This window comes from Nomascus leucogenys, unplaced genomic scaffold (genome assembly GCF_006542625.1).
Source record: "Nomascus leucogenys isolate Asia unplaced genomic scaffold, Asia_NLE_v1 Super-Scaffold_258, whole genome shotgun sequence".
In the NCBI taxonomy this organism is placed as follows: domain Eukaryota; kingdom Metazoa; phylum Chordata; class Mammalia; order Primates; family Hylobatidae; genus Nomascus; species Nomascus leucogenys.
Genome location: NW_022095769.1, coordinates 5,263,071 through 5,290,520, shown reverse-complemented (window position 1 = coordinate 5,290,520; position 27,450 = coordinate 5,263,071). Strand labels below are relative to the sequence as shown.

The following is a 27,450-nucleotide window of genomic DNA, read 5'->3' as shown; positions in this document are numbered from 1 at the left end:
TCCCACTGGTTTCCACCATTAGCTAGAAGGGCCTCCATATCACCTATAAATGCCAAACAATTCATGCCGATAGACATATATTTTTAAACTTAACACAGAGGTAGAGATAAATATTTTAGTATGCTCCCATTTAGCTAAGAAAGAGGAAAAGACAAGTATGTATGTATTTTTTTAAATGGAAGAATAAAACACATTTTAAAAAAAAAAAAGGTTACTATGGGGAGGAAAAAGAGAACAGGGTAGAGACGCCTATCCAGAAGCTAGACATCTCTGAATATTCCTTGCTTGTAGATTTAACTTTGAAACATAAAGAGTATAACATTAAACTTTAGGCTGGCCTCAGTGGCTCATGCCTATAATCCCAACACTTTGGGAGGCCAAGGCAGGTAGATCTCTTGAGGTCAGGAGTTCAAGACAAGGCTGGCCAACATGGTGAAACCTCGTCTACTAAAAACACAAAAATTAGCCGGGCATGGTGGCACGCACCTGTAGTCCCAGCTACTCGGGAGGCTGAGGCAGGATAATCGCTTGAACTGGAAGGTGGAGGCTGCAGTGAGCCGAGATCACACCACTGCACCCTAGTGTGGGCAACAGAGCAAGACTCCATCTCAAAAAATTAAAATAAAAATAAACTTCAAAATCTTAAGAATAAAATGCAAAATATAACGAACTTGGAAATCAATTTGAAGGCATAATCACACAGAAAGGAACTATTTCAAGTGATTTTGAAACACTTAATTTGACTAAATATCTCTAAGTAGGATATACCTTAAAAACAAAAGAAACTGCCAAATCTTAAATTGTTTCTTTAGTATTGACAGTTATTTTGAGATTAGTGTATATGCATATGTTACGAGGTAAAGCAAATAAATAATTACGTTGGTTAGTGTCATTGGGAAGTGTAATTTTTGGCTTGGGAAAAAAGAAAAGATACAGCTGTAAGATCTATGAGGTTATGTAAAAACCTCGTAGTTGGCCAAGCATGGTGGCTCATGCCTGCAATCTCAGCATTTTGGGAGGCCTGGGTGGGTGGATTTTTTGGGCTCAGGAGTTTGAGACCAGCCTGGGCAACATAGTGAAACCCCATCTCTACAAAAACTACAAAAATTAGCTGGGAGTGCTGGCATGCACCTGTAGTGTATGCCACTTTGGGAGACCTGGGTGCGTGGATTGCTTGAGCTCAGAAGTTTGAGACCAGCCTGGGCAACATGGCAAAACCCTGTCTCTACAAAAACTACAAAAATTAGCTGGGCATGGTGGCACGCACCTGTGGTTCCAGCTACTTGGCAGGCTGAGGCGGGAGGATCGCTTGAACCCAGGAGGTAGAGTCTGCAGTGAGTCGAGACTGCACCACTGCTCTCCAGCCTGGGCAAGAGACTCTGTCTCATAAAAACCAAAAACAGGCTGGGCGCCGTGGCTCACACCTGTAATCCCAGCACTTTGAGAGGCCGAGGTGGGTGGATCACGAGGTCAGGAGATCGAGACCATTCTGGCCAACACGGTGAAACCCCGTCTCTACTAAAAATGCAAAAAATTAGCCGGGTGTGGTGGCGGGTGCCTGTAGTCCGAGCTGCTCAGGAGGCTGAGGCAGGAGAATGGCGTGAACCCAGGAGGTGGAGCTTGCAGTGAGCCAAGATGGCGCCACTGCACTCCAGCCTGCGGGAAAGAGAGAGACTCCGTCTCAAAAACAAAGAAACAAACAGAAAACAAACAAACAAAACTCTTGTAGTCTCGTATTTAAATTGAAAGTTTTATTATGAACTCATGTGTTGTATCTTAAAAGAAAAATAATTTCCTAACACTGTTCACTGAAAAGGTCTAGAAAAAATGACCAACCCAGTAGCAATGAGTAGCTGGGATTACAAGCATGTGCCACCACACCTGGCTAATTTTGTATTTTTAGTAGAGACAGGGTTTCTCCACGTTGGTCAGGCTGGTCTCGAACTCCTGACCTCAGGTGATTCTCCTGCCTGGGCCTCCCAAAGTGCTGGGATTATAGGCATGAGCCACCGTGCCTGGCAGTAAAGAAGCTCTTAAAGACTATAAAGGTCATGTCAAAAAAATTCAGAAGTCAACTTCCAGAGACTCCTGTTAACTAAAAATGGAATATTTTGAGCATCAATAAGGATAATAACCACAAAGGATTGAAACATCAAATATTTTAAATATGTGGAGGATGCTAGGAAACCAATGCATATTCTCAAAACTGGTAAATAAAGGGAAGTAATCATCATTTCTCTTTCCTTTCCTGTATAAACGTTACTCCGAGGGACCACATAATAATAAGAAATTTCTAACTCATAAATTAAAATGAGTGATAGAATTAAAAGATTAATGTTTTGCAATCCTTGGTGAATTAGCAGATCCAGACAATGGAATGAATCTGAAGTAGTCATTAAATGTAACTACTAATTTATAGGAAACACAGAAGAGAGAGGAACACATTAGTCAACAAAATCCAGACTGTACTAACTTCTGTAAGACAAACAATCCAGTTTTTAAAAATCAAACAAATAATAAGAAATGAGAGCGAGGAGCTTTCGGGCTGCTGAACACATGGAGGTGGAGGGCAGTGTACCCAGGGAAGACAGGAAAACTCTGTACCCCTTCCCACATACACCCTGCCTCATGCATCTCTTATGGCTGGCTGCTCGTTTTTCACATCACCAGTGTTAAATTATGTATCGTCTGATATGATAAAATGAGAAGGCAATTCACCTCTGTGATCTTCCACCTAAACACCTATAATCCAAATCTAATCATGATAAAACATCAAACCTATGAAGACAAAATTGAGAGACACCGTACAAAATACACTTCGACCTGTCAAGGTCATGAACAAGGAAAATCTAAGAAACTGTCACAGATTGGAGAAAACATTATGACTAAATGCAGTGTGGGATCCCCAATTGGATCCTGCAACAGAAAAGGACATTTGTGGAAAATCTGGAGAAATCTGAATAAAATCTATAGTTACTAGTATTGTAGTAATGTTCATTTCTTTTTCCTTTTTTTTTTTGAGATCAAGTCTTGCTCCATAGCCCAGGCTGGAGTGAAGCTGCATGATCTCAGCTTACCGCAACCTCCACCTCCTGGGTTCAAGCGACTCTCCTGCCTCAGCCTCCAGAGCATCTGGGATTACAGGCACACACAACTATACCTGGCTAATTTTTTGTATTTTCAGTAGAGACAGGGTTTCACCATGTTGGCCAGGCTGGTCTTGAACTCCTGACCTCAAGTAATCCGCCCACCTCGGACTCCCAAAATGCTGGGATTACAGGCATGAGGCACCGAGCTCAGCCCTTTTTTCTCTTTGAGACAGGGTCTTGTGGCTGGAGTGCACTGGTGTGATCATGGCTCACCGTAGCTTCAAACTCCCGAACTCAAGCAATCCTCCTGCCTCCACCAGCCAAGCAGCTAAGAATATAAGCATGTGCAACCACCCCCACCTAATTTTCCAATTTTTCTGCAGCAATGGGGTCTTTCTAGATTGCCCAGGCTGGTATCAAACTCCTGGACTCAAACAATTCTCCTACCACAGCCTCTCAAAGTGCTGGGATTATAGGAAAAGAGCCACCGCACCCGGCCAATGTTCATTTCTCAACTTTGACAAATGTACTATAATGTAAGATGTTAACATTTGGGGAAGCAGGATGAAGGATATATGGGAACTCTCTGTACTACATCTGCAACTTCAGTAAACCCAAAAATGGCTGGGCACAGTGGCTCACACCTGTAATCCTAGCACTTTGGGAGGCCAAGGTGGGAGGATCCCTTGAGTCCAGGAGTTTAAGACCACCCTGGACAACATGGCAAAACTCTATTTCTATTTCTCTATATATTTAAGAAGATAAAATTTAAAAAATAATTACTCTAAAATAAGACAAAAAAAAAAAAAAGAAATGAGCGAAAGGGAAGGAAAACCCATACAGAATAGAAAATACGTAAAAGGCAACCAATTGGAAAATTGAAATGTGTGAATCTTATTTGTATCTGAATTAAACTGCAAAAAGTAAAAAAAAAAAAATTGTAATACCACACTACACTGACTAAAATAGCTAAAATGAATGAAACTGATAATGCCAAATGTTGGCAAGCACATGAAGCAATCAGAACTCTCATATATTGTTGACAGAGGTGTAAAATGATACAAATGCTTTGGAAAACTTGCCAATCGTTTCTTTAAAAGTTAAACAATCATTTACTCTATGACCCAGCAATTTCACTCCTAGGTATTTATCCAAAAAAAAAGTGAAAACGTATGTACATAGAAAGCTTTATTCACAAGAGCCCAAACCTGGGTAAGGCCCAGGTGTCCATCAAAGGGAGAATGGATAAAAAACTATATTATGTTCATACAACAGAATATTACTCAGTAATTAAAAGAAATGATTAGCAGCAAATGTACTAGTAACATACACAACATGACTAAAACTCAACAGCATGCTGAGTGAGGCCGGGCGCGGTGGCTCACATCTGTAATTCCAGCACTCTGGGAGGCCAAGGCAGGTGGACCACCTGAGGTCAGGGGTTCGAGGCCAACCTGGCCAACATGGTGAAACCCCGTCTCTACTAAAAATACAAAATTAGCTGGGCGTGGTGGTGGGCGCCTATAATCCCAGCTACTTGGGAGGCTGAGGCAGGAGAATTGCTTGAACCTGGGAGGCAGAGGTTGCAGTGAGCCGAGATTGTGCCACTGCACTCCAGCCTGGGAAATAGAGAGACTCTGTCTCAAAAAAAAAAAAAAAAAAAAAAAAAATGCTGAGTGAAGGAAACCAGAAACAACAGAAGTGTACATATAGTATGATTCCATATATATGCAGTTCTAGAATATGCAAACCGATCTATGCTGATAAAAAGAAAAATCAGAACAATGATTGTTTCAGGGGTAAAAAAGGCAGCAGGGTTTTAGATATTAAGCCTTTATGAAATGATGGGGAATGTGAAGTGACTAGAATTACGTAGAAGCCTAATGAAATACTAAAAGATGAAATGATATACTGTCTAGGTTATTTGCTTCAAAATAATCTAGAAAGGTGATGGTTTAGGCCAGGTGCGGTGGCTCACGCTTGTCATCCCAGCACTTTGGGAGGCCGAGGTGGGCAGATCACCTGAGGTCAGGAGTTCAAGACCAGCCTGGCCAACATGGCGAAACCCCGTCTCTACAAAAATACAAAAATTAGCCAGGCATGGTGGTGTGTGCCTATAATCCGAGCTACTCAGGAGGCTGAGGCGGGAGAATCACTTGGACCCAGGAGTCGGAGGTTGCAGTGAGCCTAAATCAACCCATTGCACTCCAGCCTGGGCAACAGGGCAGGATTCCGTCTCAAAAAAAAAAAAAAAAAGAAAAGATAAAAGAAAAGGTGGCTTCCTTCCTTCCTTCCTTCCTTCCTTCCTTCCTTCCTTCCTTCCTTCCTCCTCCCTCCCTCCCTCCCTTTCTTTCTTTCTTTCTTTCTTCTCCTCTGTGGCGCAGGCTGCAATCTCCTCAGCTCGCTGCTGCCCGCGCCGCGGACTCCCTGGGACTGCCGCCGCACGCCACCGCTGCCTGCTTTTTCTCCTTCGGCTGCAGGCGCGCGGTCGCCATGTTGGCCACGCTGCTCGCCAGCTCCTGACCCCGAGTGCTCTGCCCGCCTCAGCCTCCCGAGCCCCTGCCCGGCCACCGCCCCGTCTGGGACGTGAGGACCGCCTCTGCCCGGCCGCCCCGTCCGGGAAGAAGTGAGGAGCGCCTCTGCCCGGCCGCCCCGTCCGGGAAGAAGTGAGGAGCGCCTCTGCCCGGCCGCCCCGTCTGGGAAGAGGTGAGGGGTACCTCTGCCCGGCCGCCCCGTCTGGGAAGTGAGGAGCACCTCTGCCCGGCCGCCCCGTCTGGGAAGTGAGGAGCGCCTCTGCCCGGCCGCCGCGTCTGGGAAGTGAGGAGCGCCTCTGCCCGGCCGCCCCGTCTGGGAAGTGAGGAGCGCCTCTGCCCGGCCGCCCCGTCTGGGAAGTGAGGAGCGCCTCTGCCCGGCCGTCCTGTCTGGGAAGTGAGGAGCGCCTCTGCCCGGCCACCCACCGTCTGGGAGGAGCGCCTCTGCCCCCCCGTCTGGGAAGTGAGGAGCGCCTCTGCCCGGCCACCCACCGTCTGGGAAGTGAGGAGCGCCTCTGCCCGGCCACCCACCGTCTGGGAAGTGAGGAGCGCCTCTGCCCGGCCGCCCCGTCTAGGAAGTGAGGAGCGCCTCTGCCCGGCCACCCACCGTCTGGGAAGTGAGGAGCGCCTCTGCCCGGCCCCCCCGTCTGGGAAGTGAGGAGCGCCTCTGCCCGGCCACCCACCGTCTGGGAAGTGAGGAGCGCCTCTGCCCGGCCACCCACCGTCTGGGAAGTGAGGAGCGCCTCTGCCCGGCCGCCCCGTCTGGGAAGTGAGGAGCGCCTCTGCCCGGCCGCCCCGTCCGGGAAGAAGTGAGGAGCGCCTCTGCCCGGCCACCCACCGTCTGGGAAGTGAGGAGCGCCTCTGCCCGGCCACCCACCGTCTGGGAAGTGAGGAGCGCCTCTGCCCGGCCGCCCCGTCCGGGAAGAAGTGAGGAGCGCCTCTGCCCGGCCGCCCCGTCCGGGAAGAAGTGAGGAGTGCCTCTGCCCAGCCGCCCCGTCTGGGAAGTGAGGACCGCCTCTGCCCGGCCGCCCCGTCCGGGAAGAAGTGAGGAGCGCCTCTGCCCGGCCGCCCCATCCGGGAAGAAGTGAGGAGCGCCTCTGCCTGGCCGCCCCGTCCGTGAAGAAGTGAGGAGCGCCTCTGCCCGGCCGCCCCGTCTGGGAAGTGAGGAGTGCCTCGGCCCGGCCGCCCCGTCTGGGAAGTGAGGAGCGCCTCTGCCCGGCCGCCCCGTCTGGGAAGTGAGGAGCACCTCTGCCCGGCCACCCATCGTCTGGGAAGTGAGGAGCGCCTCTGCCCGGCCACCCATTGTCTGGGAAGTGAGGGGCGCCTCTGCCCGGCCACCTATCGTCTGGGAAGAAGTGAGGAGCGTCTCTGCCTGGCCGCCCCATCTGGGAAGTGAGGAGCGCCTCTGCCCGGCCGCCCCGTGTCTGGGAAGAAGTGAGGAGCGCCTCTGCCCGGCCGCCCCGTGTCTGGGAAGAAGTGAGGAGCGCCTCTGCCCGGCCGCTCCGTCTGGGAGGTCTACAATGGAGGCCAGAAGCAATGTGGGGGCTGGACGTGGTGGCTCACGCCTGTGGTCCCGGCACTCTGGGAGGCGAGGCGGGTTGATCACTTCGGGCTAGGAGTTCGAGACCAGTCTGGCCAACTTGGCGAAACATGAAAAATACAACAGACAAACCAACCAACCAACTCAGTGACAACAAAGCAGGTCTACCCTGGAGTCATACTCTAATTTTTTTTGTTTTCCTCCCTTTCCGATCCTTTGTCCCACTTTCTTTTTCTTCCTCTTCCTTCTCCCTCTTCTTTGTCAAATAGAGGATTGGGTTGTTATCACTGATCCACATAAAGTCCCTCTCTACCTTATTTTAACTCCCACCCCCCATTTCTATTCCCCGACTTCCCATGTGTAACCTTCCTAATATGTTTGATATGCATCTTTTTGTTTGTATGTATTTTTAGAAAATGTTTATTGTTTTTGTGTGCAAAAAAAAAATTAATTAAAAAAAAAAAAAAAAAGAAAAGGTGATGGTTTAGATAAAGTAAGATTGGCCACGAGTCAATAATTTTAAGAGCTAGTGATGGGTAAATGGAAATTTATTACCACTATGTGGTAGTTAGTTACAACGACGGACCACATTTTCATCTGTGCACGTACTATGAATATGCCTAGCACGATGATGACCACATTTTCATCTGAGCATGTACTATGAATATGCCTAGCACATGAGGTATTATGAGATCCAAGAGAGAAATTTTGGAGTCTATGTCTATACTAAATTCATAACCCTCTTGGGACTTTCAGCCTAAGTACATCATGTGGAGCCAAGAGCCACCCTCACTGTGCCTAATCTGAATGCCTGACCCACAAAACTGTGGGAGATAATAAAATGGTCATTTTTAAGCATGAGGTTTTGAGGTAGCTGTTACATAGCAATAGATAGCCAAACATCATTCTCTCTTGTGTATATCTGAACTTTTCCATAATAACAAGTAAAAAAAAATAATCTGAAGACCACACAAGAGGTCTTTAGATTACACAGGCACTTAGAACTTGTTATACCTTTTGTTAATGACAAAAAAAACCTGTCATGATTTGTGAGATTACACTACCAATAAGCAACACATTTTCATCTGAGCACGTACTATGAATATGTCTAGCACATGAGGTATTAGGAAATCCAACAGAGAAATTTCAGAGTCTGTATCTATACTAAATTCATAATCACTCTCAATTCAGCAAGTACCAAAAGACATATAAATATGACAATGCACACATTAGTTGAAGAGACTTATTTGTGAAACTGTATTTTAGAATATTAATTGTTTCTCAACCAACTTTACTGTGAGATAAACAATAAAAACTTTCTACATCACAGACACACCAAAGAAGGCACAAGGCAGTTTTACATAAAGTTTAATTAATATTATTCAACTCCTGGACCAAACCTCAGCACTTCTGAACCACAATCTCTCACAGAAGAGTCTAGAAATCTACATGTATAAGAAGCTCCCAGGCAATTCTCATGTACTGAAGTTTAAGAATCACTGGTATAAAAGGGTGTGGCAGAAAGAGCTGCCTTGACTTGTTCAAAGTTCTAAGAATTACAAGACAAAAATAGGCATAGAATTCAGAAATCCTGGTTAACACACCACCTACCACAGCATGAGTAACTCCCAAAAATACAGCTCTGTGACATGACAAAAGTACTGAAAACCATTTAAAGTTATCTGAGGCAAAAAAATCAAGTTTTGTGTAGAAAGCTAAAATTTGGTCATCATGCCTATAGAAGGAAAGATTCACTGGGAATAAATAAGGTGGGCCACAAAAAGGAAGTATTAGTAACCCCCAAAAGCTCCCCAAAGTAAAGGACAGTACTCTGAAATGTGATTGTATGGGTGTTGAATATGTGAGAAAAGGATGATGTAATCAGAATGAAGTGATGTGGAGTGAAACTTAGTCAGTACTTTCAGCATTATGAAGAAGACATGATGCCAGAATAGCTAAAGAAAGCTTGTGGTCAGCTTTCCTGCAGTGAATAAGCATGACTACCAACCTACCCAAGCTATACTGAATTATCCCTTAAGGAATTATTTCACAATGTGAATGAATAAATTTGTATTCTGGCTCTAGGTATTCTTGCATTAATTTGGGAAAAATAAACCAGCTTTCTGAAGACCTGATAACCTTGGTGAAATTAACTCAAATCCACAGCTACTTTGAACAGTCTCCTAACCCTTCATTTTTGCAATTAAAGGGGGAAAAAAATTTATTCCAAGTCTTACAATTACTGAAGCCATTAAAAGACTGAAATTGTTTAGAGATGGATAGAGGAAGGCTAGCTAGTTGGCTCCCAAGAACTCTAACTAGTTCTTTGATTAATTCATTGTGGCCTAGAATCTGACCCTGAATATTATAAGCCCAGAAACTCATTTTAATAGGACTCCACCAATAGTCAGGCTCAGAGATGCTGATTCACCCTTTCTAAACTTTTAAGAGACTGAAGTAAATATACTACAGTGCTGTAGGAGGCCCAGTTCTAAAGATGTTCTCTGGCTGGGCATGGTGGCTCATGTCTATAATTCCAGCACTTTGGGAGGCCAAAGTGGGAGGATCACTTGAACCCCAGAGTTCGAGACCTGCCTGGGCAACATGGAGAAACACTGTCTCTATTTTTTTTTTCAATAAATAAATAAAATAAAAATAAAGATGCTCCCCTCATCCTAAGATTCCTGTTTTCTGATTATTCCATCAAACACTAAAGAGGCATTGCTGGGAAAGGACTTTACAGATGGAATAAAGGTTACTAATCAGCTGACCTTAAAGTAGAGAGACTATCCTGGATTACCTAGACAGGCCGAATGTAATCCACGAGTCCTTATACACAGTTGAGGTGCCTGCTGTGGTGGCTCACACTTGTAATCCCAGCACTTTAGGAGGTTGAGGGTTGAGGTGGGAGGATCACTTGAGCCCAGGAGTTTGAGACCAGCCTGAATAACATAGAAAGACCCCTGTCTACAAAATTTTTCTTTTTTTTTTGAGACAGAGTCTCGCTCTGTTGCCCAGGCTGGAGTGCAGTGACACAATCTCAGCTCAATACAAGCTCTGCCTCCCCGGTTCACACCATTCTCCTGCCTCAGCCTCCTAAGTAGCGGGGACTATAGGCGCCCACCACCACACCCTGCTAATTTTTTGTGTTTTTAGTAGAGATGGGGTTTCACCATGTTAGCCAGGATGGTCTCGATCTCCTGACCTCATGATTCACCCGCCTTGGCCTCCCAAAGTGCTGGGATTACAGGCGTGCACCACCAAGCCCGGCCTACAAAAATATTTTTTAAATTAGCCAGGCATGGTGGCTTGTGCCTATAGTCCCAGCTAGTCAGGTGGCTGAGATAGAAGGATAGCTTAAGCCTGGGAGGTTGAGGCTACAGTGAGCTGTGATTGTGCCACTGCTCTTTAGCCTGGGTGATAGAGTGAGACCCTGTCTCAAAGTAGAAGAGGAAAGCAGAAGAATCACTCAAAGATTCAGCACAGGAAAGATAAGGCAGTAGGAGAGGTCATAGAGATTCCCTGGATTTCATCAACAACCTCAAAGACTTCCTGTGCTCCTGGCTTTGAGGATGGAGAAAGGGGGCCCAGAGCCAGGGAATGCAGACAGCCTGTGGAAATGGAGAACATGCCCTGATCAAAACAGTGGCATCCTTCCTAAAACCTTAAGGCAGTGAATTCTGCCAACAACCTGAAAGAATCTAGAAGTGGATTCTACCCCAGGGCCTCCAGGTGAGAGTCCAGGCTGGCCAACATCTTCATTTCAGCCTTATGGAACCTGGAGCAAACCAGTTGAGCCTAATGATCTTCTGATCCACAGAACTGTGAGACAAATTTGTGTTGTCTTAAGATATCTATTTTTTGGTAATTTGTTGCAGCATCAATAGAAAACTAATATAGATTAATCTACTATGTGAAATTTTAACTGTCAAGCCTGCCAGCATCCTTTCCTGTAAGAAAAACTACATGGGGGCCAAATGTCAGAAAACTGCTTGAAGCAGGAGATTTAGTTATATGCTTAATATGCTCTGATAACTGACAAAACTCTGAAAAAACTTTCTTTTTTTTTTTTTTTGAGACGGAGTCTCACTCTGTCACCCAGGCTGGAGTGCAGTGGTGCGATCTTGGCTCACTGCAACCTCTGCCTCCCGGGTTCAAGCGATTCTCCTGCCTCAGACGCCCAAGTAGCTGAGACTATAGGTGCACATCACCACACCCAGCTAATTTTTGTATTCTTAATAGAGACGGGGTTTCACCATATATTGGCTAGGCTGGTCTTGAAGTCCCGACCTCAAGTGATCTGCCCAACTCAGCCTCTGGAAGTGCTAGGATTACAGGCGTGAGCTACCGTGCCTGGCCGACAAAACTATCTTGACAAAGGTATATATACCCGTCAAGCAGACTGGATATTCACTTTGGCTTATTAAACCACCCACTCCCATGGCCAGGGCTTGGAAGGACACTACGAACACTCTTATTCCTTCTTTAAAGGTGGCAATAAAATTAATCTATAGCCAAGTCTTATTCAGGCTTATAAACCAGTCTGCCTCTTCAGTGATTTGATGTATTAAATCATTTGCTGTGTTCACTTTATAACTTGACTCTCAGAAGGTAACTAATTTCCCCAAGGCAAGGGAATGAACTGCTCAACAAAAACACCACTGTCCACATGAACCACATAAAAATACCATGAGCACACAGTGACAACGCATTGGCTGTGTTTATCAATGAGTTTAAAAAGCAGCATACCTGTTATCCTCATATCAAAAGTATTTCCTTTGAATACTTTCCAAATTTCAAACAAAAATCTGAGTATATAAAACTATTTTTGTGCTTAAAAACCTTGATAGATCCACAAAACCCTAAAAAACTTATTGGATAATAATTACCTATTTCCGAAGGGGAGAAAAGGTAAAGATACTCAGAGATTAAGAAAACTAATTCCCTGAAGTCTAAGAGAGCTTAAAGAAAAATGGAAGAAAAGAAAAACTACTTCCCAGTCTAATTCTTGAAAAAAGTGAACAGAAATTCCCAGCAACTTCATCATTACCATTATTTCATAAGTATGATCGCTTTGATGTTTCTTGTACTCAAAGCCTCGAGTGAAACACTGCAAAGAAAGAAAAATTAAGTTAGCAAAAGCTACTTTCTTAAAGGACAGAGGTGGTTTATGTTATTCTTCTGACAAGTTTGGGTTTTTAAAATTTTATTTTTGGAGACAGGGTCTCGCTCTGTCACCGAGGCCGAAGTGCAGTGGCACCATCATAGCTCACTGCAGCCTTAAACTCCTAGGCTCAAGGGATCCTTGTACCTCAGTTTCCCAAAGTGCTAAGATTACAGGTGTGGGCCACCACACCACTTCTTGACAAGTTTTTTTTTTTTTTGAGACAGAGTCTTGCTCTTTCACCCAGGCTGGAGTGGTGCCATCTTGGCTCACTGCAACCTCCGCCTCCCAGGTTCAAGTTGATTCTCCTGCTTCAGCCTCTGGAGTAGCTGGGATTACAGACACCCGGCACAACACTCAGCTAATTTTCATATTTTTAGTAGAGATGGGATTTCACCATCTTGGCCAGGCTGGCCTCGAACTCCTCATCTTGTGATTCACCTGTCTTGGCCTACCAAAGTGCTGGGATTACAGGCATGAGCCACCTAGCCCGGCCAACAATTTTTTAAGGATTCATTTAATCTTGTCTGCAGCTGCAACAGAATGGTGGAATCATGATCACAGCTTTTCAGTGGCCCTCACAGAGAAAAAACAAGTCTGAAAAAAATACTTTTTTCTAAGACAACTCTTTGAGAAGAGCATACACCCTGGAATCACAATCATACAGCCTAAATTTGAATCCTGGCTCTGTAACCGTATTTCAGCCATTCTAAGATAAATATTTTTTCATATTTTAAACTCTGGGCTGGGCATTGTGGCTTGTGCCCATAGACCTAGTTACCCAGGGCAGGCCGAGGGAGGAGGATCATTGAGCCCAGGAGGTCGAGGCTGCAGTGAGCTATGATTACACCACTGCACTCCAGGCTGAGCAGCAGAGCAAGACCCCATCTCTAAAAAAAATTCTTTAATTTTTTTTAAAGAAAAATAAAAAGTCCCTGAAGTAGGCCTGGAGTAATCCTAGCATTCTGGGAGGCTGAGGCGATAGGATTGCTTGAGCTCAAGAGTTCCAGACCAGCCTGAGCAACAAGGCGAGACCCTTTCTCCACAGAAAAGAAAAAAAAAAATTAGCTGGACATGGTGGCACAAGCATGTAGTCCCAGATACTTGGGAAGCTGAGGTGGAAGGATCACTTAAGCCTGGAAGATAGAGGTAGCATTGAGCCATGATCATGCCACTGCACTCCAGCCTAGAGGACACAGTGAAACCTTGTCTCAAAAAAATAAAAAAACTCTCTGAAATCAAGATTCATCTTATAATCGAAAGTACATCACAACTTTCGAGGCCGGGCGGGGTGGCTCACGCCTGTAATCCCAGCACTTTGGGAGGCCGAGGCAGGTGGATCACGCGGTCAGGAGATCGAGACCATCCTGGCTAACACGGTGAAACCCCGTCTCTACTAAAAAATACAAAAAATTAGCCGGGCGTGGTAGCGGAGCCTGTAATCCCAGCTACTCGGGAGGCTGAGGCAGGAGAATGGCATGAACCCGGGAGGCGGAACTTGCAGTGAGCCTAGATGGCGCCACTGAACTCCAGCCTGGGCGACAGAGTGAGATTGATTCCGTCTCAAAAAAAAAAAAAGAAAAAAAAAAAAAAAAGAAAGTACATCACAACTTTCAGCAGCCAATTTTACATTTTAACATTTCTGAAATTCAGGTGCTTCTTATAATCAATGGTGTCTTAGATCTGATAAAATATGGTATTTGCTGTGTGACCTTGAACAAGTTACTTAACCTCTCTTAGCCTAAATTTCTTCATCTGTAAAACGGGGATACTAATCATAGGTACTTCATAGGATTATAGTGATGATTTAAGGGTTAATTCATGTAAAGTACTCAAAGTGGTGCCTAGTAAAGAGTAGGTACTTATAATTAGTATTATTATTACCATTATCACCCACAAAAATTGTTTCTTCCCTTGTCATCTATACAGAGATCAGTCTTCAACAAGACAATAAACAGTGTCATCAAAAGGAATAATCTTCCAGTTGTTTCCTGTAATTTCAATACTTTAACTTAAAAAAACAGTGTTACGGCTGGGTGTGGTAGTTCACGTCTGCAATCCCAGCACTTCCGGGGCTGAGGCAGGAGGATCATTTGAGGTCAGGAGTTTGAGACCAGCCTGGCCAATGTGAGAAAACCCCGTCTCTACCAAAAATATAAAAAATTAGCTGGGAATGGTGGCATGCACCCGTAACCACAGCTACTCGGGAGGTTGAGGCAGGAGAATCCCTCGAACCCGGGAGGCAGAGCTTGCAGTGAACCGAGATCACGCCACTGCACTCCAGCCTGGGTGATAGAGCAAGACTCTGTCGTGGAAAAGAAAAAAAAAAAAAACAGCCGGGCATGGTGGCTCACGCCCTGTAATCCCAGCACTTTGGGAGACCGAGGCAGGCAGATCACCTGAGGTCTAGAGTTCAAGACCAGCCTGACCAACGTGGAGAAACCCCGTCTCTACTAAAAATACAAAATTAGCCGGAGGTGGTAGTGCATGCCTGTAATCCCAGCTACTCGGGAGGCTGAGGCAGGAGAATCGCTTGAACCCGGGAGGCAGAGGTTGCGGCAAGCCAAGATCACACCATTGCACTCCAGCCTGGGAAACAAGAGCGAAACTCCGTCTCAACAAAACAACAACAAAAAAAACAATGTTAACTATTAGGGTTTTGTTTGTTTTTTGATACAGAGTCTTGCTCTCTCGCCCAGGCTGGAGTGCAATGTGCGAGGCAGGAGAATCACTTGAACCCGGGAAGTGGAGGTTGCAGTGAGCCAAGATTGTGCCACTGCACTCCAGCCTGGTGACGCAGCGAGACTTCGTCTCAAAAAAAACAGAGATTCTCCTGCCTCGGCCTCCCAAGTAGCTGGGATTACAGGCACCCGCCATCATGCCCAGCTAATTTTTTTTTATTTTTGTGGAGACGGGATTTCACCACGTTGACTAGGCTGGTCTTGAACTCTTGACCTCAGGTGATCCACCTGCCTCGTCCTCCAAAACTGCTGCGACTACAGGCATGAGCCACTGTGCCTGGCCAAGTATTAGGTTTAAAAACAGATGTGGACTAATCAACAGTCTGTCTCACCTAACTGCTCTGTTTCTCAACTTTTCGCTGGTAAAACGTATAATGAAAAATTGGGGCCAGGCGCAGTGGTTCACACCTGTAATCCCAGAACTTTGGGAGGCTGAGGCAGGTGGATCATGAGGTTAGGAGTTCGAAACCACCCTGACCAACATGGTGAAACCCCGTCTCTACTAAAAATACAAAAATCAGCCGGGCGTAATGGTTGGTGTGTGCCTGTAATCTCAGCTACTCAGGAGGCTGAGGCAGGAGAATCGCTTGAACCTAAGAGGCAGAGATTGCAGTGAACAGAGATCACACCACTGCACTCCAGCCTGGGCGACAGAGTGAGACTCCATCTCAAAAAAAAAAAAAAAAGAAAAAGAAAAATTGGAAGGAATAGATTTAATAAGATATAGATCTCCTTAGCAGTTGACAGTAATCTCCGAAATATTACATCATAAAAAATAGCATAAAACTAGGCTAGGAGAGGCCAGCATTAGTGAGTTACCTGCAAGCAGAGGAAAAAAGGAGGCGGCCCACATTCAGCACACTTGATATAAGGCTCCATGAGGTAGGAGGAGCAGCCTCGGCAAGGTGGCTTATCAGAGGGATCATCTAGAACAAACAGAAAACAAATGCACATTTCAGACCACCTTATGGTTACCTTAAGTGCAAAAAGGTGAAAATCCCCAAATGACCACACAAGTAGTGAGCTGAGCTGAAAAGTTCATGGAGACAAGATGAGCTCATTACAAATAAAAAAAAGCAAAAATTATGCTCCTTTTAACTTCAGGGCAGCATTGTTCCTTTTCACACAGCATTTACGTAGATATGAACCCTGCAGAGAAATTTACAAGCATATGTTTGTTCATTTATTTATATACTTTTAGAGACAGGGTCTTGCTCTGCCACCCAGGCTGGAGTGCAGTGGCTTGACAATAGCTCACTGTAACCTGAAACCCCTGGGCTCAAGTGATCCTCCTGCCTCAGCCTCCCAAGTAGTTAGGACTACAGGCACATGCCACCACACCTGGTTAATTTTTTGTAGAGACGATGTCTCACCATGTTGCCCAGGCTGGTCTTGAACTTTTAGGTTCAAAGAATGTTCCTGCCTTGGCCTCTCAAAGCTCTGGAATTATAGGTATGAGCTACCATGCCCAGTCACAAACATATTTTTAACTGGAAGTTTCATAATATCCCAAACTTATTTTTCCGGGAGCATAAAATGGATACATACCTACATATACAATATAAAGAAAATCTGACAGAATGTTAACAATTGCTGAATCTAGGTAGCAAGCATATAAATAATCACTGTAGGCCGGCCACCTTAGCTTACTCTGTAATTCCAGCACTTTGGGAGGCCAAGGTGGGTGCATCACCTGAGGCCAGAAGTTTGGGACCAGCCTCGCCAACCTGGCGAAATCCTGTCTCTACTAAAAATAAAAACAGCCAGGGATGGGGGCGCAGCCTATAATCCCAGCTACTTGCGAAGTTGAGGCACAAGAATCACTTGAACCCAGAAGGTGAAGGTTGCCGTGAGCCAAGATTGTGCCACTGCACTCCAGCCTGGGCGACAGAGCTAGACCCTGTCTCAAATAATAATAATAATAATAACAACAATAATAATAATAATAATCAGCTGGGCATGGTGGCTCACGCCTGTAATCCCAGCACTTTGGGAGGCTGAGGCAGGCAGATTACCTGAGCTTAGGAGTTTGAGACCAGCCTGGGCAACACAGTGAAACCCTGTCTCTACTAAAAATACAAAAAAATTGGCTGGGCATGGTGGCTCATGCCTGTAATCCCAGCACTTTGGGGGGCCGAGGCGGGTGGATCATGAGGTGAGGAGTTCAAGACCAGCCTGGCCAAGATGGTGAAACCCCATCTCTACTAAAAATACAAAAATTAGCCGTGTGTGGTGGTGCACACCTGTAATCCCAGCTACTCAGGAGGCTGAGGCAGAGGAATCGCTTGAACCCAGGAGGCAGAGGTTGCAGTGAGTCGAGATCGCACCGCTGCACTCCAGCCTGGGCGACAGAGTAAGACTCCATCTCAAAAAAAAAACAAACAAACAATCAAACAAAAAAAAAATCAGCCAAGCATGGCGGCATGCACCTGTAGTCCCAGCTACACAGGAGGCTGAGGCAGAAGAACTGCTTGAACCCGGGAGGTGGAGGTTGCAGTGATCCAAGATCGTGCCACTGCACTCCAGTCTAGGCGACAGAGAGACTCCGTCTCCAAAAAAAAATGAAAAAATAAAAAAACACATCATCATCACTGTACTGTTCTTTTGACTTTTCTATTTAAGTTTAAAATTTTTCATAATAAAAAGTCGGGGCAAATAAGAGAAAACTCCTTTATTTTTTTGAGATAGGGTCTCACTCTGTCACCTAGGCTGAAGTGTGGTTGCACGATCATGCCTCAATGTAGCCTCAACCTCCCAGGCTCATGTGAGCCTCCCACCGCAGCCTCCTAACTAGCAGGGACTACAGGCACAAGCCACCACACCCGGGTACTTTTTTACAATTTATTTTCTGTAGAGACAGAGTTTCACTATGTTGCCTAGGCTGGTCTCGAATTCCTGGGCTCAAACGGTCCCAGGAATTTGAGCTGCCTCAGCTTCCTAAAGTGTTGGAATTACAGGTATGAGCCACCACACTCAGCTAGCCTCTAAATACATGTCTCCTCTAAATACGTATCTTGGAATATACTATTTTATATCTGAGTTCGGATTTTTTTTTTTTCTTGAGACAGGGTCTTCTTGAGACAGGGTCTTGGACTGTCGCCCAGGCTGGAGTGCAGTGGTGTGATCACGGCTCACTGTGGCTTCAATCTCCCCAGGCTCAGGTGATCCTCCCACCTCAGCCTCCCAAGAGGAGGGACAGACTTGCACCATCGCGCCTGGCTAAATTTTTAATTTTTGTAGAGACAGGGTCTCACTATGTTGCCCACACTGGTCTTAAGAAGTCCTCCTGCCTCAGCTTCCCAAAGTGGTGGAATTATAGGCATGAGCCACCGCACCTGGCTCTGAGTGGGAACTGAAACCCAGGAAGCTTCCTCCCTTTCTCTCATGGTAAGTACATAACACAGCAGATCTTCTACTCCAATGACAGTGGTATGTCTCCAAACTATGAAGACAAGGAGTACAATCCAAACTCTCAAAACTCATAAAAATGCTGATATATGTGTCCCTGGTTGCCCCAAATTTGGCCTCTAGTCACGGCAACCTAGCAAAATTGTTCTCTATGATCAATCACAAGAATCTAAGAAAAGAAAGCCTTTGAAAATAGATGAAGGAATTTAATTTGTTCAGCCTGGAACAGGATTTCTCACATTCTGTAATAGTATTTGCCTCCCTAAAGTCCAAGAAACATTCTTCAAGGTACCTTTCCCTCTTCCAAGTGATGATCACTGTTCTCTTTATTTGTTTTTAAGAAGATATAGAGGGTGGGTGCGGTGGCTCAAACCTATAATCCCAGCACTTTGGGAGGCCGAGGCGGGTTGATCACTTGAGCTCAGGGGTTCAAGACTAACCTGACCAGCATGGCGAAACCCCATCTCCACTAAAAATACAAAAATTAGCCAGGTGTGGTGGCGGGCACCTGTAATCTCAGCTACTCAGGAGGCTGAGGCAGGAGAATTGTTTGAACCCGGGAGGCAGAGGTTGCAGTAAGCTGAGATCATGCCATTGCACTCCAGCCTGGCTGACAAGAGCGAAACTCCATCTCAAAAAAAAAAAAAAAAAAAGACACAGAAGAAAATGATGAAAGAAAAAGATGTACTCCTGGCAGTAGCTTCAAATTCAGTATATGAAACTGCACAGCTACTCCATTTCCCCCGTTTTAAATTTTAATACAGAAGAACAAATCTTGCTATGTTGCACAGGCTGGTCTCAAACTCCCAGCCTCAAGTGATCCTTCTGCCCCAGCCTCCCAAAGTACTGTGATTATAGGAGTGAGCCACTGCGCTGAGCCAAAAATTGTTGTATATTAAGTGACAGATGCCAACTTCTATCAAGTTACCCTCTTCCTCACTTCCTGTTAGATAAGCTTGCTTCTCTCTTTCCTCCAACTATCCTATTTTTAAAAAAGGCATAGCCATTGAGCAAAGTAGTTTTTTGTTGTTGTTGTTTTTTGTTTTTTTTTGAGATGGAGTCTTGCTCTGTCGCCCAGGCTGGAGTGCAGTGGCACGATCTCAGCTCACTGCAACCTCCACCTCCTGGATTCAGGTGATTCTTCTCCCTCAGCCTCCCGAGTAGCTGGGACTACAAGCGCACACCACCATGACGGGCTAATTTTTGATATTTTTAGTAGAGACAGGGTTTCACCATATTGGCCAGGCTGGTCTCGAACTCCTGAAAAGTGGTCTTTTTTTTTTTGAGACAGTGTCTTACTCTGGTTACTCAGGCTGCAGTGCAGTGGCTTGATCTCAGCTCACTGAAACCTCAGCCTCCCACGTTCAAGCAATTCTCATGCCTCAGCCTCCCAAGTAGCTGGATTACATGTATGTGCACTATGCCCAGCTAAATTTTGTATTTTTAGTGGGGGGGGGGGGTTTCCATGTTGCCCAGGCTGGTCTTGAACTCCTGGATTCAAGAAATCTACCTGGCGTAGCCTCCCAAAGTGCTAGGATTGCAGGCCCAAAGTGATTTTTTAAATCCTTATGTCAAGAAGCAATTACTGGGCGGGCCACAGTGGCTCATGCATGTAATTCCAGCACTCTGGGAGATGAAGGTGGGTGGATCACTTGAGCTCAGGAGTTCGAGACCAGCCTGGGGAACATGGTGAAACCCTGTCTCTACAAAAAAAAAAACCTCACAAAATTAGGCAGGTGCAGTGGTGCATGCTTGGTGGTCCCAGCTATACAGAGGCCTGAGGTAGGAGGATCACTTGAGCTGAGGTCGAGGCTGCAGTAAGCCATGAGCACGCCATTACACTCCAGCCTGGGTAAGAAAGCAAGACCCTGTCTCAAAAAGAAAAAAAAAAAAGCAATTACTTTGTAAAAGTAAGTTCTTAACATTCCAGACTAAAATAAAACTGTAAAGTATGTCATCCACAATTAGCATTTTGAAAAATATTTTTCCAACCTTTCTTCTATATAATATAGTACATATATTCAACAAAAGTAGAGGCTGGGTTCGGTGGGTCATGCCTGTAACCCCAGCACTTTGGGAGGAAAAGGCAGGATGATCGCTTCAGCTTAGGAAGTCAAGACCACTCTGGGCAATACGGCGAGAGCCTGCTTCTACCAAAAATAATAAAAAGAAAAAATAGCCAGGCACAGTGGCTCATACCTATAATCCCAGCACTTTGGGAGGCTAAGCCAGGTGGATCACCAGAGGTTAGGAGTTCAAGACCAGCCTGGCCAACATGGCGAAACCCCCACGTCTACTAAAAATACAAAAATTAGCTGGATGTGGTGGTGGGCGCCTAATCCCAGCTACTCAGGAGGCTGAGGCAGGAGAATCACTTGAACCCAGGAGGCGGAGGTTGCAGTGAGCTGAGATCACGCCACTGCACTCCAGCCTGGGTGACAAGAGCGAAACTCCGTCTCAAAAAAAAAAAGAAAAAGAAAAAGAAAAAGTGGAATATCATACATGATGTTTTTTCACTTGACAATATATTGTGGACATCTTTTCATGACAATACACATTGACCTTCCTTGTTCTTTCTAATGGATAAATAACATTCCATTGTATCGATTATATTATATAACCTAATTGTACTCAACTCCCCCCTAGGGAGACATTTGGAAATCTTAGGAGGTACCTTTTTGTTGCCACAGTGACCAGAGAGCCCCACTGGCATTCTGCAGGCCCCTAAAACAGGGATTCTAGATATCCTGCAATGCTCAATACATTCTAATAAAAATTGACTTTTTTGTGTGTCCTGTGCAACTTTCAAATGTCCCACCAGACATTCAAGTGAATGAAAAACCTCATATGACCTAGAACCTAATTCCATGTTATATAAAAAGTGAAGTATTTTTGACAGTTTTAATATGCACTGAAATTTCCAGAAAGGCAATTGTATATAACTCTAAAGGGGAATGTATTTTGTTTTGTTCAGAACGTTTAGTTATTCTAGCTTGTGGTGTTTCTTAGTCACCAACATGACACACTTGAATCATTCTGCATTTGTATATGCACAGTGATTGAACATATGGGTTCAAGTATCTAGTACTTAAATCATGTCTTCTATCATAATCTAAACATATTGAAATACATATTGCTTTATTATAAATTGCATTGTTTTACCATAGATTACTTCTCTTGTATTTATCTCTTTTATTATAGTTAGGGCATTATTATTTTTACTTTTTGAAATTACGTATGCCAGGCATGGTGGCTCACGCCTGTAATCCCAGCACTTTGGGAGGCCAAGACAGGTGGACCACTTGAGGCCAGAAGTTCAAGACCACCTCTACTAAAAATACAAAAATTGTCCGGGCCTGGTGACGCACACCTGTAGTCCTAGCTACTCCGGAGGCTGCAGCATGAGAATCACTTGAACCTAGGAGGCAGAGGTGGCAATGAGCTGAGATTGTGCCACTGCACTCTAGCATGGGCAACAGAGCGAGACTATGTCTCAAGAAAAAAAGAAGAAATCATGTATGTAGACATATTGTCCATGTATTTTATTTCCTAATAGTAAACTTGGCTGATTGCAAACTCTGCCTCCCAGACTCAGTGATCCTCCCACCTCAGCCTCCCTAGTATCTGGGACTACAGGTGCATGCCACCACGCCCAGCTAATTTTTTTTTTTTTTTGAGATGGAGTCTTGCTCTGTCGCCCAGGCTGTAGTGCAGTGGTGTGATCTCAGCTCACTGCAGCCTCTGCCTATCAAGTTCAAGCGACTCTCCTGCCTCAGCCTCCCAAGTAGCTGGAATTACGCCCACCAACACACCCAGCTGATTTTTGTATTTTCAGTAGAGGTGGGGTGTCACCATGTTGGCCAGGCTGGTCTCGAACTCCTGACCTCAGGTGATCCGTCTGCCTCGGCCTCCCAGGGTGCTGGGATTACAGTCGTAAGCCACTGTGCCCGGTCTCTTGTATGTACATTTCACATTTGTTCCTCAGGATATGTATTTTCCTAGAACTAGAATTGCTGAGTGTACAGTTATTGAGCATTTTTTAGGTTTTTGATACAGAACCCAACTGTCCTTCAAAAGGTATTTCAAAATTTTTTAAAACCTAAAAGAAAGGCTTTTTTATTTATCTATTTTTTCACTGAGATAACAGGAAACAAGAAAGAGGTTTTTTTTTGTTTTTTTTTTTTTTGAGGCAGACTCTCATTCTGTTGCCAGGCTGGCAGGCTGGAGCGTAGTGGTGCGATCTTGGCTCACTCCAACCTCTGCCTGCAGGGTTCAAGCGATTCTCCTGCCTCAGCCTCTCAAGTAGTTGGGACTATAGGTGTGTGCCACCATGCCCAGCTAATTTTTGTATTTTCAGTAGAGACGGCGTTTCACCATGTTGGCCAGGATGGTCTCAATCTCCTGACCTCGTGATCCGCCTGCCTCGGCCTCCCAAAGAGCTGAGACTACAGGCATGAGCGACCATGCGTGGCCGAATGAGGCTTTTTAACCATCATTCAAAATCCAGGGGCAATAAAGGGTTAATAAACTTGACTACATTAATAAGAAGAAAACAAAAAACTTTTTTTGGCAAAAACTCCATAAGGAAAGTAAAAAAGCAAGTATACTGTAAGAAAATATTTGTAAACATATCAGAAAAAAGCACTGAAATCCCCAGTATGCAAACAACTTTAAAAAATTGAGAGGGAGGCCGAGGCAGGCAGATCACCTGAGGTTGGGAGTTCGAGACCAGCCCGGCCACCACGAAGGAAACCCCATCTCTACTAAAAATACAAAAATTATCTGGGCGTGGCTGCATGTGCCTGTAATCCCAGCTGCTTGGGAGGCTGAGGCAGGAGAATCGCTTGAACCTGGGAGACAGAGGTTACGGTGGGCCGAGACCGCACCATTGCACTCCAGCCTGGGTGACAAGAGCGAAACTCCATTTAAAAAAAAAAAAAATTGAGAGGGAGAATAAAAGACCAAAGATCCTGCTGTGAAAGACACAAAGATACTTTGAGGAAAAAAAAAGAGACAAAATGGCCTCAAACATACGAAAAAATGTTCAGCTTCACTCATAAGCAAGATAAAAATTAAAACTACCCTGACATACAGTTTCTCACCCATCAGATTGGCAAAAGTTTCAATGCCTGACAATATAATTAGTCAGGCTGTGGGAATATAGACACTTTTTTTTTTTTGTTTTTGAGAAGGAGTTTCATTCTTGTCGCCCAGGCTGGAGTGCAGTGGCACAATCTTGGCTCACTGCAACCTCTGCATCCCAGGTTCAAGCGATTCTCCTGCCTCAGCCTCCTGAGTAGCCGGGATTACAGGCACGTACCACCAAGCCTGGCTAATGTTTTGTATTTTTAGTAGAGGCTTCACCATGGTGGTCAGGCTAGTCTCGAACACCTGACCTCATGATCCACCTGCCTCGGCCTCCCAAAGTTCTGGGATTACATGCCTGAGCCACCGCGCCCAGCCCGGGCACTCTTACGTATCACTGGTGGGAATACAAAATAGTACAACTCATACAGAGGGGGATTATCTTTTAACCCAACAATCTCACTTCTAGGAATTTTTTACCATGAATATACATTTCCAATAATACAAAAATACTCATGTCCAAGGTTATATATTATAATATTAGATGTAATTACAAAATACTACTTAGATGTCCAAGTATAAGCAATTATTTGAATAATAATATATCCACACAATCAAGTATTATGCAACTATAAAAAACAGAATGAGGACAATCTCTACCAACTAATACAGTATTTCCAGGAGATACTATTAAGTGGGGGAAAAAAAGTACAATCCTGGTGCTGATTGAAGAATTTTTTTAAAAGTACAAAAGAACACATATATATAGTATGCTATCTTTCCTATAAGAAATTAGAGGCCGGGCACGGTGGCTTGTGCCTGTAATCCCAGTACTTTGGGAGGCCAAGGCGGGTGGATCACCTGAGATCAGGAGTTCAAGACCAGCCTGGCCAACATGGTGAAATCCCGTATACAAAAATTAGCCAGGCGTGGTGACAGACGCCTGTAATCCCAGCTACTCAGGAGGCTGAGGCAGGACAATCACCTGAATCCAGGAGGTGGAGATTGCAGTAAGCTGAGATTGTGGCACTGCACTCTAGCCTGGGTGACAAGAGCGAAACTCTGTCTCAGAAAAAAAAAAGAGAAAAGAAAAAGAAAAAAATTAGAGTAAAAAACAGTCCTCTTATCTTTGCAAAAAGGATTAAGGGACAGATTAAACCAGAAAACAATGAAGTTGGTAAGTACAAGGGGTTGAGGGCAGGGGATAGTGGAATTGTACTGATGTTGGGAGCCAGGGTTCTCACTGAGTAGAGACATGTGAATGAGGAATTAATGCAGATAAGAAAAAAGCCTATGATGACGAATTAGAGGTAAGAATGTGAACTCATGATTTCCTAAAAAGAAGTATATGTGTACGTAAATGTATATGTATACTGGCATATATGTATATAGCACATAACATGCATATATTTCCTAGTTCTGTCAGCCCAAAAGGGCCAAGATGCAAAAATATTCTAGTAGATGGAAAGATCTTGGTCTCTGATATCACTCCCTTGTAAAAGTACCAGGACTCCTTAGAGAAGTGGCTGATTCCAGGGTGGGGGGAGTACAGGATGCACTTGGAGTATTTAGTTATGCCAAAAAGGATGGAGATGCTAAAAAGAAAAAAAAATGATGAGGGTACACTATAAGGATGTAGAAGCCCATTTGAAGGGATGCCCAGTGGCCAAATTTGGAATAATCCATGAACCTAGCTAGTTATGTATGCTAATAAATCATAAATCATTGAAAAAATAGGAATTCCTGTGTCCATAATAAAAAATAAGTTAAAAAGTGAACAGATAAAGAAAACGTGGTACATATACACCACGGAATACTATGCAGCCATAAAAAAGTAATGAGATCACGTCCTTTGCAGCAACATGGATGGAGCTGGAGGTCATTATCCTAAGCAAACTAACACAGGAAAACTAAATACTCTCTGATCTCACAAGTATGAGCTAAAAAAACAAGAACACATGGACACAAAGAGGGGAACAGAAACCAGGGCCTTCTTGATGGTGAACAGTGGGAGGAGGGAGAGGATCCAAAAACTACCTCTCGAGTGCTATGCTTATCATCTTGGTGACAAAATAATTTGTACACAAAACTCCTGTGACAAGAAGTTTATCTATATAACAACCCTGCACATGTACCCCTGAACCTAAAATAAAAACTAAAAATGCTAACTAGTAAATGTGGAGAGAGCACTAGATTTTGGGAGGGGGACGGGAAATCATCTTTTTGCAATCTTAATAGTAAAGATTGGGCCAGGCATGGTAGCTTATGCCTATAATACCAACACACTGGGAGGCCAAGGTGGGGACATCGCTTGAGCCCAGGAATTCAAGGCTCCAGTGGGCTATGATTGTGCCACTGCACTCCAGCCTGGGTGATAGAGTGAGACCCCATCTCTTAAAAACAAAAAAAAATTAAAAAATAAAAAACATATATATACATACACAGAGAGAGAGAGAGAGAGCACGCATGCAAATGACAAAGCAGATGGAGTAAAGGGTTAACAATAGGTATGTGGGTATTGTTTGTATTCTTATTCTTGCAACTTAAGTTTGAAATTATTTCCAAAAAGAAGTTTAACACTATTTTGGATATTCCCAGCATTGGAGCAGTCCACTTAGATTTCTCTGTATGTAAAATGAAAGAGTTGAACTAGATGTGTCTAAAGACTCCATTCTCTCCTAAATTTATATTAGGAGTGTGATCAAAGAGTAAATTACAGCTCCTTTAAGAAACTGTTCTGTCAGGCCGGGAGTGGTGGCTCATCCCTGTAATCCTAGCACTTTGGGAGGCCGAGGCTGGTGGATCACCTGAGGTCAGGAGTTCAAGACCAGCCTGACCAACAAGGTGAAACCCTGTCTCTACTAAAAATACAAAAATTAGCCGGGCATGGTGGCAGACACCTATACTCCCAGCTACTCTGGAGGCTGAGATGGAGAATTGCTTGAACCCGGGAGGCGGAGGTTGCAGTAAGCCGAGATCATGCCACTGCACTCCAGCCTGGGTAACGCAGCAAGACTCCATCTCAAAAAAAAACAGGAATTGTTGAAGAGGAAACAACACCCAAAAAGTACCTTTCTGATTCTTCTCATTGGGATACTACTAAACATCTAACAATGGAATTTCTATTTCTGCCAAATCTCATATATTCAGAATCAGGGAAAAAGAGCAGTATAATTTTTTTTTTTTGAGACAGATTCTTGCTCTTGTCACCCAGGCTGGAGTGCAGTGGCATGATCTTGGTTTACTGTAGCCTCTGCCTCCCAGGTTCAAGCGATTCTCCTGCCTCAGCCTCCCGAGTAGCTGGGATTATAGTCACCCGCCATCACCCCCAGCTAATTTTTGTATAAAAATACAAAAAAGTAGAGACGGGGTTTCGCCTTGTTGGCCAGGCTGGTTTCAAACTCCTGACCTCATGATCCACCTGCCTAGACCTCCCAAAGTGCTGGGATTACAGGCGTGAGCCACGGTGCCTGGCCAGTACAATTTTTTTATCCATAGTTATGGCTACTTGAATTTACTTTACACATACCCCATAATTCTCTACATTATTCTACTGTGGTTTAGAAACAAGTTCCACATCATGGGGGAGGTGGAGTGATCTTTCCTTTATCTTACCACTGACACATTTCTTATCAAGGTGCCTGAAACATGTTATTGATCTAAACAGAAATCCCATGGCTTTTCTAGGTTTAACTACAGGTTAATCAGAATATGCCTGGTCCATCTCAGCCTCATTTTCTTTTTTTTTTTTTTTTCTTTTTTTGAGACAGAGTCTCACTCTGTCGCCCAAGCTGGAGTGCAGTGGCACAATCTCGGCTCACTGCAAGCTCCGCCTCCCGGGTTCACGCCATTCTCCTGCCTCAGCCTCCCGAGTAGCTGGGACTACAGGTGC

At 44.6% G+C, this 27,450-nt stretch overlaps 1 protein-coding gene across 1 annotated transcript in view; it reads right to left on the bottom strand.

Annotated features, from left to right (window-relative positions):
• Positions 1–27,450, bottom strand: part of TADA2A (transcriptional adaptor 2A) — a 77,522-nt gene that overhangs the window by 44,599 nt on the left and 5,473 nt on the right. Inside the window, exons 3-4 of the mRNA XM_003278389.4 lie at positions 15,885–15,991; positions 12,211–12,270 (exon numbers count right to left, since the gene is read on the bottom strand). Of these exons, the coding sequence (XP_003278437.1) occupies positions 12,211–12,270; positions 15,885–15,991 (167 nt within the window). The remainder of the gene's footprint in view (positions 1–12,210; positions 12,271–15,884; positions 15,992–27,450) is intronic.